This window comes from Notechis scutatus, chromosome 1 (assembly GCF_049901735.1).
Source record: "Notechis scutatus isolate UNSWTSFEM ecotype Mainland chromosome 1, rNotScu1.2, whole genome shotgun sequence".
In the NCBI taxonomy this organism is placed as follows: domain Eukaryota; kingdom Metazoa; phylum Chordata; class Lepidosauria; order Squamata; family Elapidae; genus Notechis; species Notechis scutatus.
The window spans coordinates 100630054-100645608 of record NC_142009.1 but is presented as its reverse complement, the minus strand read 5'-3'; the positions used below and the strand labels follow the sequence as shown (position 1 = coordinate 100645608).

Sequence of the window (15555 nt, the reverse complement as noted above, 5' to 3'; positions counted from 1 at the left end):
GGAATGACTCTTCTACATGAAATTTCACAAAACTATATGAAATTTCAAATTAGATGCAAGACAATACAAGGAAAGCAAAAGCAGATACTGTCATATATGAGTTTGTTCAATATACAATAAAAAACATTTACTACAATTTAATTGGATTATTTAATTAGGGAGGTGAAGTCTCTGAGCATTTTTATGCGTCCTCTATAAAGCAAAGTGTGGCACTAAAATGAACTGAGTACAGATATTAGTTGATATTTTATTAAAGGAAAGCAGTGATATACATATGAATTGAAGTAAATTGCCACATTAATCATTTTAATAGCTATATTGGCTTACAAACTTTTAGCAGCTAAACTGTCCAATTGAACAAAGAATTCAAGCTCCTTCCTGAGCCAAATATAATAAATGTTATCAGTTTACAAGTCCTAATTAAAGTCATAGATCAGTACTCATTATGAAATGGAGCTAGACAAATATATGGTAAAACCCTAGGCTGCAATAGCAATAGCACTTAGACTTAAACCGCTTCATAGTGCTTCACAGCCCCCTCTAAGAGGTTTGCAGGGTCAGCCTATTGCTCCCAACAATCTGGGTCCTCATTTTACCCACCTCGGAAGTATGGAAGGCTGAGTCAACCTTGAGCCTAGTGAGACCCAAACTGCTGGCAGCCGGAGATCAGCAGAAGTAGCCTGCAGTACTGCACTCTAACCACTGCGCCATGGGGGGCACAAAATGTTTGTTTGTAACGTTTGTATAGCTGCCCATCTTAAAGGCAAACACCAGGTGGCTTACAGTTCTCCTATGCAAATGGAGAAGCCACACTTCCAAGACTTGCTCTCTCGCTATATCTAATTGCAGGTAATTAGTGGAAATGGAAGTGGACTGTTCTGCACACACTGAGGAAACATCTGCCTGATGAGAACTTTCTCTCCAATGCAAAGAAGGGATGAGAACCATGAGAATGTTTAACCAGTGACTAAAGAAGTCTGTTATAGTTTCAAAAGATACAGAATTTGCCATTAGAAGCTGAATCAATATTAGAAAGATTAATTAAAGATTGGAAAGATTAGGAGAAATCAATATTAAGTATTTACTATAACTTAAACAGGGGTGGTTTTTAACAACCAGTTCTGTGGGTGTGGCTTAGATGGTGGTGCATGGCTTGGTGGTCATGTGACTTGGTGGTCATGTGACTGGGTGGACATGGCTTGGTGGTCATGTTATTGACTGGGTGTGGCCAACTCAATATCACTCACATTGAGGCACGCATCTCCTTGCCTGGCCTCTCCTTGCCTGGCCTCTGTGGGGATGCTGCAACAGTCGTAAGTGTAAAAATGGTCATAAGTCGCTTTTTTCAGTGCCATTATAACTTTGAATACCAGCAAAGGAGGCAAAAAAAAATAATACTCCAGAGATGTTCCTGAGACAGGAAGTCTAATCCTGCCAACAACATAATAAAGATTAACAGAGAGGCAGTTTCTGTAAGCAACACCAGAATGTTTCCTTCCTGCCTTCCTTACAGGATTAGGCCAGTAATTTCTTCTAAAAACCGGTTCTCCGAACTGCTTAGAATGTTAGCAACCGGTTCTAGCGAATAGGTGTGAACTAGTAGAATCCCACCCCTGAACTTAAATCTCCACCATCATACACAAATATACATAAATAAAATTCTACGGCAGAAGTCAATGGAGAGGAAAAAAATGTAAGGACTTCCTTGCATAAATTCCCATAAAGAAAAAGTAGTGTCATTTGAAGCAGAATTTCCTCAATTCTCCAAAATAACAGGAAGTTTTCATAATTTATAATACAGCTACTATTAGTTTCCATTAATATTGGCTATAATATTACTGGATAATGTGTTAGATTTATTATTAATGACATCAGTGAATTAAATGGCAAAAATTTAACACCCCAACTTTCATCAATACATGTTTTCTGTCGAATACCCAATACTGTTCAACATCACTTGGGAGTTTTGCTTGATGTTTTATTAATTCCTTAGTACTATAACTGTATGGGTGACCCTGAAATTTTCTCTTTTTGTGGATGATGTAGTCAAAGACCTTGTGTAGACAAGGAGCTTTAAGAAAGAGACCATCACACTGACACTTCAACTTGTGTCTTAATATACAAGAGATGAATGACTCTTCTACATGAAATTTCACAAAACTATATGAAATTTCAAATTAGATGCAAGACAATACAAGGAAAGCAAAAGCAGATACTGTCATATATGAGTTTGTTCAATATACAATAAAAAACATTTACTACAATTTAATTGGATTATTTAATTAGGGAGGGGAAGTCTCTGAGCATTTTTATGCGTCCTCTATAAAGCAAAGTGTGGCACTAAAATGAACTGAGTACAGATATTAGTTGATATTTTATTAAAGGAAAGCAGTGATATACATATGAATTGAAGTAAATTGCCACATTAATCATTTTAATAGCTATATTGGCTTACAAACTTTTAGCAGCTAAACTGTCCAATTGAACAAAGAATTCAAGCTCCTTCCTGAGCCAAATATAATAAATGTTATCAGTTACCTAATTAAAGTCATAGATCAGTACTCATTATGAAATGGAGCTAGACAAATATATGGTAAAACCAAAAAAGAAGTTAAAGAGGGGAGGGTCCCTCCCACTTTTCAAAGATTTTGGAGTTCATTTTACTTGAATACAAAATAATTGAAATCACACATTTCTATAGGATGCTAAGAAGAAAACTAAAATAATTTTAAAAACCTTAATGTGCTTCTTCACTAGGGATTCTCCATGTCATTATTCACCAAAATATGCTAATTGAATAATGTATGGATTTATATCTTAGGGAAACATCCAATACAATAAGTGTCTCACTCATTGCTTTTCAATCTGTTTATCCATACTAGTTGTGCAGGCTTGACTACCTTAAAAGCTGTAGTTTTATACATTTCCTGTCCTGATCATGGGAAAAACCTCTAATCCACATAAACCTTAGGCCCTGAACAATGTCCTCCAAAAATCTGAAGCTCATTGTTGGAGATATTAGTATCAGAGGATATCTGCAGGAAGAAGGACAAGTGACATTGTGCATGTTATGACACAAAATGACGCAAACATGTGACATTGTAACACAATTTGACATGATGTGTGTCCCTCTATCAAACACATATGCTTAAAGAGAAACCTTCCCAATCTACCACCTACCAGATTTCCCAATACTGCAGAGGTTTAGACTACTTCTCAACGAAGAAAAACCCAGGAAGGAGTAGGTTTATTTTTTCAGAGCTGTTGCCTGCACTTGGTGAGTTGGAGAGTACTAAGTTTATTTCACTTTGAGCACTCCAATAGCATCAAATTTTTGCAGATGGAAGCATGCTCTTTTTAGAACCCAATTCAATTTTTTAAAAGTCTGCTAGGTTGCTTATTATTTGCAGCATTATTCCCACATCAAAAATAAACCAATTATAAAAGTACCACAAAGTATTTTTGAGAAGGTAGCAGATACTGAACTTTAAGTTTTAGCATATTTCTGAATCTCTTCATCCCAGTCAAAGTCTAACAGTGCATCGTCCAGATCAGTTACCGAGAACAATGATTTCCCTGAAATTCTGTGAATGTTTCCTAATTCAAAGCACTTCCGGGTGGGTTCTGCACAATCTTTCTGAGTCTTCAATGGCTGCCTTTCTCTCACTTTTTCATTAGTGGTGATATTCAAAGAAACTGGAGATTCATCTGATGGTATAAAGGCAAACTTTGCTAGCTTTGCTAAAGTGCTGGGGCACACTTTTCTTGAATTTTGACCATCCAAATTTGTTATTCTTGTCCCTGACGTATTTGTAAAAGAAATGGCTGTGGCTTTAGTTGGCTTTGGCTTGTCTTCCTCTTTCTTGTTTTTACAGGCTTGTTTCTCCTTGGCCGTATTTCCTGGGTTAAGACTGTTGCTTTCCTGATGTTTATCAGGATCTTCTTCCCTCAGATTTTCTCCTTTTGATGTACTTTGGGTAAAAAGGTCAGGGTTGTAAATAGTTTCCTGTAATGTCTGACGTTCCTCATTTTCAGGAGACAGAGAAAGCTTAGGCTTTCGTTGAAAGGAAAATTTTGCAAACTTAGTAGGGGCAGCTTCTGATTTCTCAGGGACGACAGGTTCATTGCAATTTCTTACTTTGTTGGTTTGGTCTCTATTTCGCTTCCGATTTAAAGATGTTGATGTCAAATGCCTCGAAGGCACACTGTGACACAGAGAAGCCCCGGTATCTTTTTCAGGACAATCTGGGATAATTGCAGAATGAGAAGATAATGAAGATTGAGTATCCTCAGTCTTGGAGTCTGCTGTATTCATACAAAATCTCTTAATGCTTTCAATATTTCTCTTCTGCCACTTCTTAGAGGCCCTTTGAGTAATGATCAAGTTAGGTGTGCTAGGTGTAGCATCTGAACCTTTATGGACTGTCCCTGAAGGGGAATTTATAGGCTTTTGTGTCCTCTCAAGGGCAAAAATAGTCTGTATACAAGAGTTCCCCTGGTATTTTTTGGTCACTGATTCCCTCTTCTTGGTTTGCTCAGATTCTCTTAAACAGTTGGTCTTTTTAGAAGATCTACTATTCGTTGCTTCCAAAGCCGGATTGTCCTGAGATGTTACTGCAACTGGAAAATTACAACTGACCTTCTCACTTTCCATGTTACCTTCTGCTATACTATCAAACCAATTCAAAGTGTCATCACTGTCGGTCTCATTAAGACTCTTCGATTTTTCTCTTACTTGGGCATCATTAGATACTTGTCTGGTTGGGAATCCCAGATGCGTATCAGCATCAGAACTTATTTTGGCTGACAAAGGTTGTAACTGAATATTATTTTCTTCTTTTTCTGAATGTTGGGAATGAATCCTCTGCTCTAATTCCCCAAACGTGTCATTACTTAAAGATGCTCCTTTGCGCTGCAGAGATGGGCTTAAATTTCCATTCTGTAAAAACCTAAAAAAATTAAAAGGAAAATATTTTTTGTCAAAATAAGTTGCATTTTTATAAGCTTTGAAATATAGAAGTGATGTTTCTTTATGGGTGCAAACATTAGTAAATACATGACTTTAGGAATTTTAGATAAAACAGATGAGAATATTTGCTTTTTGTGAATACAGGTAGTCCTCGACTTAAGACTGTAATTGAGATCAGATCTATGGTCGTAAGTCATTGCATAAGTTACATGACCTGACCCCCATTATTATTTTTTTACATTTTTTGTAGTGATTGTTAAGTGACTGCTGCAATTGTTAAGCAAATGCTGTGGCTGTTAAATGAATCCATTTTCCCCAATGGGTGTTCACATGACTGCAGAATACGGAAAACAGCTATAAAAATAACCTGGTTGCCAAGTGCCCAAAATGCAATCATGTGACTTTGTGGGTGTGTGGCCATTGTAACTTTAAAAATGGGTCATAAGTAGCTCTGGGGAGATGAAGTTTGTAATTTCAAACAGCTGATAAGCAACCAAACATAAGTTGATGAGTACCTGTGAATAATATTCAAGCAAATCATTCTTCTGCAGTAGAATTCTGTGTTTACTTACTCAGGAATAAATGAAGTTTTTTTCTGTCATGTGAAGACAGAAAAGGTACTGATATTGGTTTTGCACATAAATAAACAAATAACAGAATGATTCTCTCTTATATTGTTAATTATTTTCATCCATATGCTTTCAAGACTATGGCTTACAAGAAAACATTAATATTCATCACATCGCACATTGTCATAGCAGCTGATGTGTAATCTGATTTCAAGCCGATGTTTTTCCTCCCAAAGATAAATGTTTTGCACCTGTCAAGCCTTCTTAATTCCTCCTGCAGAAGGTGTTGCAACTCCAGCTTCTTCAAGATTAGTTCACACTGCATTCTATATTGTTCCACCGGATTTTCAGGAAAGGAAGTGTGGAGCGCATTAGCACCACCAAGAAGTGCACCTCCCTAAAGCAAGACAAGAATTGTGATGCACAAACTGTTTTCTGTGAAAACTTCTTAAATTAAATATTTGTCTGAAATGGTATAGCTTTTCCTGGCTGAGCAGTAGATTGGACTAGAAGACCCCCAATGTCTTTTCCAACTCTGTTATTCTGTTAAATTAAACATGGTAAAAACTTGGTAAAGTTTGCAAGCATGGAACAAAATTATTTATTCCGGAAAGCCTTAAGAGTTTGCATCCTTGGAACACTACATAATACCTAGAAAATATTCACAACCTTTGGCTTCGATCTTAAATAAAGTAATCAATAAAAAGGAAGTTTTCAAGAAAGAAAAGTCCAGTTGCCTTTTGAAAAGTATCTTTGGAAAAACCATGACCTGGATGATTGAAAATCTCCAGAGACTTTTAATCAACAAAAGTGTTCTGACCCAGGCTTCGCCAAACATAATTAAACACAAACTTGTTTTAAAAGCAAACGCTTATTGCAATGCTGGGAATTACTTTCATTCCCAGCCAGAACTAATCTGAAACAGTTCCCCAAGATAAGTACATGCCTTTCAGTGCTGTGGAATGCTGCCAAAAACAGAAGTATCCAATTAATTATAACAGAAACCAACCGAAATACCAGAAAAAAAACGATCATAGTACACAGAGCTTCAAGGAGGACTCAGAATCTATTGAACTACTTTGCTTCCTGCAAAGATTTCATCATTGAGGTCTGACTTTTATCCCTTATGAGAGGGGCAATCACCTCCCAGCCTTACTCCTGAGTTGCCCCTTCTGTTTTAGCTGCTCTCGCCTTCTAGCAGCTCTGTGCACACGCACACTGGAAACAGGCTCGCCTGGGTCTTCTGCTTTGCTGTTGCCAGACTCCGAAAGCTCCGAAGGCAGCACCCAACTCCCAGATGGTCCTGGCCCCATCCCTGCATCGGACGCAGGACCCTTGCCCAAGTCCTCTCCAGACTCCCTGACTGGTCCCCTTTCTTCCTCACTATCTGATTCCACCGCCGTCTGCAACGGCTGCAGGCAAACCACAACAAAAAGCTTCCCATCCCATTCTGCTCCCAAGAAGCCTTTGGAAGACATGGGCCACTCCTGAATAAAATGGGATAGCACACAGTTGGTTATCTTGAGGGACATTTTCATAAACTGAGGCTCTTAATCCATTAAAACTTAAGACCTAGAAATCACGTTTAAAGGCAGGAGCTGCTAAGAGGAAAGAAGAGCTGGTATGCACTAGTTTTTCTGTACTTGCCCATCCAGATTTTGTCCCCATATCAGAACAATTAAATCATTCAATGAAATCATTTTACAAAACCATAGTTGAACTGAACACTTTGCCACAAGTTGGCTTATTCTATGTTTGAAACAACTCACTTTCCTCATTTTGAACACATAGCTAAAGGTAGTCCTCGACTTACAATTCATTTAGTGACCGTTCAAAGTTATAGCATTGAAAAAAGTGACTTATTTCACACATACGACCCTTCCAGTATCCGCATGGCCACATGATCAAAATTCAGATGCTTGGCAACTGGTTCATACTTATGACCGTTGCTGTCTCCCAAGGTCATGTGATTCCCTTTTGCAACCTTTTGACAAGCAAAATCAATGGGGAAGTCAGATTCACTTAATAACCATGTTACTAACTTATCAACTGCAACGATTCACTTCACAACTGTGGCAAGAAATGTCGTAAAATGGGGAAAAACTCACTTAACAAATGTTTCGCTTAACAACAGAAATGTTGGGCTTAATGGTGGTCATAAGTCGAGGACTATCTGTAGTTTTTGATAAAAGATATACACAGGACAGATTAAGGTCCCATGATCTCTTTTATGTAGAAAAACCTGTTGAGTTTTGGATTTATCAAGTGTCAAATTTAAAATAAATCATAGTTTCTTTTCCAGAGCCATATTAATTGAACATGCTCTTCCGTAAGACCATTTTCCCCCCATATCATTTCTAGAATGTACATGCATACATCATGCCATACTGTGATCCCTTCAAGGTGGAGCATGTCAAAAAGCAGACTCCCCAATTCTAGCTGAAACTAGGTTGATGTAGGCTATAGAAACAAAATCTTGAAGGTCAGATTCTAACAAATTTGGGAGGAATGAGACTTACCGGCTCATTCTTTCTCTGTATCCTGGGCTTAAATATGCTTTCAACTCTACCTTGCTTCTCCAAGGTCATTGCTTTGGCTTGCCACAAATAGTACTCATATTGTATAAATATCACACAGTAATGTCTTGAAAAGTCATTTAAAACAGAACAATATTGTGTATGCAGAAAAATTTATTGTCAAGGTACATGGATGTGACCCATTCCAATTTCCATAACTATGAACAGGAATGGACTTTTATGCAAAATGACAAGATCTGGAAAGTGGAGAACATGCTTTTTTTAAAAAATATGTGCCTACAGTTTGTGGTCCCCTATAATTGTTTGTGTTACCTATAATATATACGTAAACTTACCTGCATGGAAGATTCCATTACCGAAACCACAGTTACTGCATCTTCCACAGTTACAATTTCCCTGAACATCAATCGAGCATGTGCTGAAAAACAGGTTTTAAAGAAAATCTATAAAAGTTGATGAGTAAATTTTTACATGGAATAAACTAAATGCACATGCACCCAAGTTTTATCAGGAACACCCAATTCCTATATCTATCTATCTATCCTATTTTACCTAATGTAATCTACCTGGAATGTATTTATTAGCTTATTTTAGTCACAGGTATTCAATAGTGCACAACTGTTTCAGCTGCTTTTTAGAATTAAGTGATCAATAAAAGCACAACTTACTGATGTAGTTAAAATCTTCTTCTCCTTTGTAATTGTTCTGTTATCGGGTTTTATTTTATTTTGTTTAATTTCTGTTATTTTGCCTTTTGTTGTGCATGCAAGGTTTCAAAATGGGGTATATCATAAATAAACATACATATCTAATACAGGTACATATCTGTCACTTTATTTTTCTACCTGTTAGAATCATCTTCCTACTTATTACAAGCATCTCTATTTCACATACGCATCTTTTAATACGAGTCCACATTAGATGAAAAAAAGAGTCATGGTGACGCAGTGGTTAGAATGCAGTATTGCAAGCTAATTCAGCTCACTGCCAGCAGTTCAATTCTTATTGGCTCAAGGTTGACTCAGCCTTCCATCCTTCCGAGGTCAGTAAAATGAGGACCCAGATTAATGGGGGCAATATGCTGCAAACCACTTAGAGAGGGCTGTAAAGCACTGTGAAACGGTATGTAAGTCTAAGTGCTATACTCTGTCTTTTGATCAGGAGCTCCAGGTGGTCTACATAACATTCTCTCCTTCCATTTTTCCCAATGAGAACTACCCACCAACCAAGCTTAACAAAGAGATGCAAGTTAGAATTAAGGAGAAATTTCCTATCAGTAAGAACAATTAATCAGTGGAAGAGCTTGCCTTAGCAGTTGTGATGCTCCATCACTGGAAGTTTTTAAAAGATTGAACAGTCATTCGTTCAGTATGGTATAGGGTCTCCAGCTTGAGCAGGGGTTGGACTAGAAGACCTCCCAAGTCCCTTCCAACTCTGTTATTTTATGTTTTATAAACTTAAGCAAGTTGGAAGTATTAATATCCGTAATTGCTTACAACTTTCAAAAAAAATCAGCCACAATTTCTAAGCTAGGATTATTTCTGAGTATAATGTAAGAGCACATAACAGCTATTTTGTCACTGATAATAATCGAGGATTGACGGCAAATCCCTGTTATATTCTGGGAAATGCATGTAACTCTATTCTGTTCCAAATTGCTGTATGATAATCATTCCAGAAGCAGAAGACATTATGTAGGGTGGGATTCTACCAGTTTGGACTGGTTTGGGCGAACCCCTTGCTCCAAACCAGTTCACTGCGATGAGCAGGTGGGACCACCCACCCACCCCTGCTTTTTCCTGTGCTTCATTTCCTTTGTTTAGAGCAGGGTGTCAACCTTGGCAACTTTAAGACTTGTGGACTTCAATTCCCAGAATTCCTCAGCCAGCTTTGCTGGCTGAGGAATTCTGGGAGTTGAAGTCCACAAGTCTTAAAGTTGCCAAGGTTGGACACCCTGGTTTAGAGCATAGCTGATTCACGTGGCAGAGCGGTTTGCTGAGCCTCAGCTGTTTTATTCACAGGGACTGCTGTAGAAGGCAATTATTAGAGCTTTTCTAAATGCGGAGTGCGCATAAAGCATGCAATTACCAAACTGGTTGTTATACCAGTGGAATCCCACCCTGACTTTATGTAAGGTCATTGAGTATGTGTGACCAGATGTCTTTCAATGTAGAACATTGAAAGCTGCTCACATATTTTCCTTTTTCCTTCTCTTTTCTTGTCCTTCACTTTTTCTTTTATTCTAATATATCTTTTTCTACTTTTCTTTTTATGCTTCGGAGTTTTTAATCTTATGTAAAATCTTCTTTTAAAAAAAAAATCTTACACACACAGAGACACAAACATATAACTGCTCGTGGTGTGCTTCTGTGATAAAAAGTGATGAGTACAAAGTGTAATATCTCCTTATTCTGTTTTACATGGAATAAACTAAATGCACCTCTTGGCCCATGTGTCAAAACCTATTTTGGTGGAGGTACAAGTTTTATCAACATTGTGAAATCACCCAATTCCTATATCTATCTATCTATCCTATTTTACCTAATGTAATCTACCTGGAATGTATTTATTAGCTTAATTTAGTCACAGGTATTCAATACAGCACAACTGTTTCAGCTGCTTTTTAGAATTAAGTGGTCAATAAAAGCGCAACTTACTGATGTAGTTAAAATCTTCTTCTCCTTTGTAATTGTTCTGTTATCGGGTTTTATTTTGTTTTGTTTAATTTCTGTTATTTTGCCTTTTGTTGTGCATGTAAAGTTTCAAAATGGGGTATATCATAAATAAACATACATATCTAATACAGGTACATATCTGTCACTTTATTTTTCTACCTGTTAGAATCATCTTCCTACTTATTACAAGCATCTCTATTTCACATACGCATCTTTTAATACTTGTACCTCAAAACATGAGTCCACATTAGATGAAAAAAAGAGTCATGGTGACACAGTGGTTAGAATGCAGTATTGCAAGCTAATTCAGCTCACTGCCAGCAGTTCAATTCTTATTGGCTCAAGGTTGACTCAGCCTTCCATCCTTCCGAGGTCAGTAAAATGAGGACCCAGATTAATGGGGGCAATATGCTGCAAACCACTTAGAGAGGGCTGTAAAGCACTGTGAAACGGTATGTAAGTCTAAGTGCTATACTCTGTCTTTTGATCAGGAGCTCCAGGTGGTCTACATAACATTCTCTCCTATTTTTCCCAATGAGAACTACCCACCAACCAAGCTTAACAAAGAGAGATGCAACTTAGAATTAAGGAGAAATTTCCTATCAGTAAGAACAATTAATCAGTGGAAGAGCTTGCCTTAGCAGTTGTGATGCTCCATCACTGGAAGTTTTTAAAAGATTGAACAGTCATTCGTTCAGTATGGTATAGGGTCTCCAGCTTGAGCAGGGGGTTGGACTAGAAGACCTCCAAAGTCCCTTCCAACTCTGTTATTTTATGTTTTATAAACTTAAGCAAGTTGGAAGTATTAATATCCGTAATTGCTTACAACTTTCAAAAAAAAATCAGCCACAATTTCTAAGCTAGGATTATTTCTGAGTATAATGTAAGAGCACATAACAGCTATTTTGTCACTGATAATAATCGAGGATTGACGGCAAATCCCTGTTATATTCTGGGGAAATGCATGTAACTCTATTCTGTTCCAAATTGCTGTATGATAATCATTCCAGAAGCAGAAGACATTATGTAGGGGTGGGATTCTACCAGTTTGGACTGGTTTGGGCGAACCCCTTGCTCCAAACCAGTTCACTGCGATGAGCAGGTGGGACCACCCACCCACCCCTGCTTTTTCCTGTGCTTCATTTCCTTTGTTTAGAGCAGGGTGTCAACCTTGGCAACTTTAAGACTTGTGGACTTCAATTCCCAGAATTCCTCAGCCAGCTTTGCTGGCTGAGGAATTCTGGGAGTTGAAGTCCACAAGTCTTAAAGTTGCCAAGGTTGGACACCCCTGGTTTAGAGCATAGCTGATTCACGTGGCAGAGCGGTTTGCTGAGCCTCAGCTGTTTTATTCACAGGGACTCCTGTAGAAGGTAATTATTAGAGCTTTTCTAAATGCGGAGTGCGCGCGCAAAGCATGCAATTACCAAACTGGTTGTTATACCAGTGGAATCCCACCCCTGACTTTATGTAAGGTCATTGAGTATGTGTGACCAGATGTCTTTCAATGTAGAACATTGAAAGCTGCTCACAATATTTTCCTTTTTCCTTCTCTTTTCTTGTCCTTCACTTTTTCTTTTATTCTAATATATCTTTTTTCTACTTTTCTTTTTATGCTTCGGGAGTTTTTAATCTTATGTAAAATCTTCTTTTAAAAAAAGAAATCTTACACACACAGAGACACAAACATATAACTGCTCGTGGTGTGCTTCTGTGATAAAACGAAGTACACAGCATAATAAATGAAGTACAAAGTGTAATATCTCCTTATTCTGTGTTTCAGCTCACACGAGTATGCTGGAGATTTCTGCCTGGATCGTATTTTGAATGCACGAAGAAAATTTACATTCATAAGCTATTTATATAGGGCAAAAATTTTTTGACCTCTTGGCCCATGAAACACAGTGTCAAAACAAAGAAAGCTATTTTGGTGGAGGTACACTTTAGAAGTCAAATCTATCAAACTGGGTAAAATATTGACTGCAACATTGTGTGTTTATTAATCAATTATGTGGAATGCAGCTATTGGAAAAGCAAGTGGGGAAGAAAGAAGTCTCACCTTCTGCGAGCCGGATCAAGCTCTCTAATAAGCGGATAGTGGTCCGGGCTGCGTTCCGGCAGTCGCTCTGCCGCTGCATCTGATAATAGCGGACAAGGATCAGGTGGCTTTCATCAGTCAGTATCGGCTGGAGATTCTTGATAAGGCAGAAGTAAGTTTTCATTTTTTCCATAGACCAGAGTTTTTCAGATGTGCTTGGACAGCCTGAAAAAAGATTAAATAATAAAGCACAACCAACAACACTAGATGCATGACAGCGTTGAAAAAAATGCATTGCTGGCTGAGGAACTCTGGGAGTTGAAGTCTTCTGGCCTTAAAGTTGCCAAGGTTGGAGACCCCTTGGGTCTCAAGTTCATAAACTTGAATTTCTCTCTTCAATATAATATGCTTGGGTGGTTAAGTTTATCTCTCTGGTTGAACTCTGACCCTTGGCTACACCTCCGCTTACTTAATTGTGGTTCACTGTATGAGCCACATTGGCTGTGTTCATACCTATCACTAAGTCCTATATGTAGTTTATGAATGACAATGCAGGATTCACATATCAGTGTCAAAACCCTATTATTTGAAAATTTGAAAAAAAAAATTGCTTAGCATTACAAGTCGCCTTGGCTTTTGTAATCCACTTTGGAATGGTCCCATGCTTTTTGTGTTTGTGTTTGTCACACAGTCAGCCAAATATTTAAACTGGATTTGGCATTTGTACCCCCTTATTGTCCTTCCCAAGGACATAAGATAGGGAAATATTGTATAATACTATTAAAGATATTGTCACAGGATATAAGTTCCAAGTAAAATTGTCTTTTGCAATTGACTGATGATGATTTTTGTTAATGCTGATGGTGTTGTAGTGGTGCTCCAGATATTTTGGGATTGCACCCAAGGGCCTATTACTATTTGTGCTATCTTTGCATTCTTTTCCACAGCTATTTTTCAATTTGCAGGTCTTTGTATTTTGTGATTTTTTTCCAGTTATTTCTGTTCTGTTGTCTCCAGGTATGCAACATCCACCATTCAAACTTTTTCTGGGGTAAGGATGGGGTATTACGTGGCAGATGATTTCTATTTGAATTCTAAAGTCCCAAAGTATTTTAGCTTCTTTATTTCATATTACTTGTCCATTTTGTGGTCAAGTACAGTTCTTGCTTGCAGGCAAATGGTATTTCATCCAGATATTCCAATGTACCATTGTTGTTATTTTTTACCATTTATTTCATTATATTTTATAGCAAGAGTACAAAAAAAATAAACAGAAGTGACAATACAAAACTAAAACGGTTAAAGAAATAATGAAATAGTAAAAACAATTTTTTTACTAGAATCCCCCCAAACAGAATTGAAAAAAGGAGGGAAAACAAGAAAACAAGTGAATGTTTAAAAATACTAAACACTAAATACTAAACATATATACGATGAACATATATGACGAACACAAGAATGCAGTAAAAAAGCTGGAACACACTTCTTCACTAGTCCAACACATGAAAGCCACAGGTCATAGCATCGACTTCAATGGCACCAAAACCCTAGCCACTATAGAAAACCCCAGCTACAGAATTATCAGAGAAGCCATAGAGATTGAAAAAAGACCTGAAAGCATGAATAGAAGAGATGACTCCACCAGACTGTCAATTATCTGGAAGCCTGCACTCACAAACAAAAAAATCTCCACACCACAAGCCAAGCAAGCACCTGGGCACAGACAGATGAAACCTAGCTTCCTAATAAACGACAGCCAGCCATTCACCCAAAGCCAAGCCGTGCTGAAAGCCCCCAATACACGAAACACAATGTTGCCAGCTAATCAAGACCAGACAAAAAAAACCGCTACAAAACAGACAGAAGATATTAGAAACATCAATCAAGCAGAACACTGCAAACTTCAAGACCAATAAACACAGCCCAAAACTCCCAACCAATTCAGGATGAAGAAAAAAAACATTCAAATGAAGCACGAGGCTAGCACCAAATTTAAAACAGAAATGGCTGCGAAAGCCTGACACACACAACGAAGATGAACCCAATACACGAGCCTGATGATGGGAGATGAGATTCTGCTGAAACGTCACTACAACTTTAAAAGCACAACTATAAAGACATGGGAAAATACCCGAACAAAGCTGAATATCATACATATACATATATATATATATATATAAAGCATATAGATCTCACTAGTTTACAGAAAATACTTTATAGTATAATACCATAGTATCAAATATAAAAGGAAAATTTTTATTAGCATTATTTGCTCTGTTGCACACAGTAGCATCACCCTGATTAAAAGCTTGGCCTATGCCCGATAACCCTTCATCAGCTTGGTGTGACATAATAAGCCCAAGGTTTAATACTGGAGAGGTCTTTCTTTTTATTTTGTGTAAGGGGATCGGGTAAAATGTTGATGGCCCATTTTGAGCACTGAGTAATACATGACCGATATGAAAATAAGTGGAAACCAGGATGCACAACTAGAACACCTGCACAACATGACAGTAAATTTGTGAGTGAAGTAGAAAGAGGTTTTGGTAGGGAACTGTTCAAGCAATTTAATGAGAAGTCTATTTCCAGAAGTTGTTGGCACAAATAACATAACAGTGATTTCTTTTTTCTATTTGCATAGCATGAATTTTTAAACTAATTCACAATAGTAACTTTACACAAAGTGAATTCTCATAAGGGAAACCTTTATTTGTGCATAAAACTTTATTATGATCAGTGGCAAATTGATTCACATAATTCCATAAAAATT

At 37.5% G+C, this 15555-nt stretch overlaps 1 protein-coding gene across 1 annotated transcript in view; it reads right to left on the bottom strand.

Moving 5' to 3' along the window:
* Positions 1-2100: 2100 nt before the first annotated feature.
* MCM9 (minichromosome maintenance 9 homologous recombination repair factor) overlaps positions 2101-15555 on the bottom strand; it is a 39944-nt gene continuing 26489 nt past the window's right edge. Inside the window, exons 10-13 of the mRNA XM_087972728.1 lie at positions 12807-13010; positions 8411-8493; positions 5790-5935; positions 2101-4949 (exon numbers count right to left, since the gene is read on the bottom strand). Of these exons, the coding sequence (XP_087828854.1) occupies positions 3488-4949; positions 5790-5935; positions 8411-8493; positions 12807-13010 (1895 nt within the window). The 3' untranslated portion in view covers positions 2101-3487. The remainder of the gene's footprint in view (positions 4950-5789; positions 5936-8410; positions 8494-12806; positions 13011-15555) is intronic.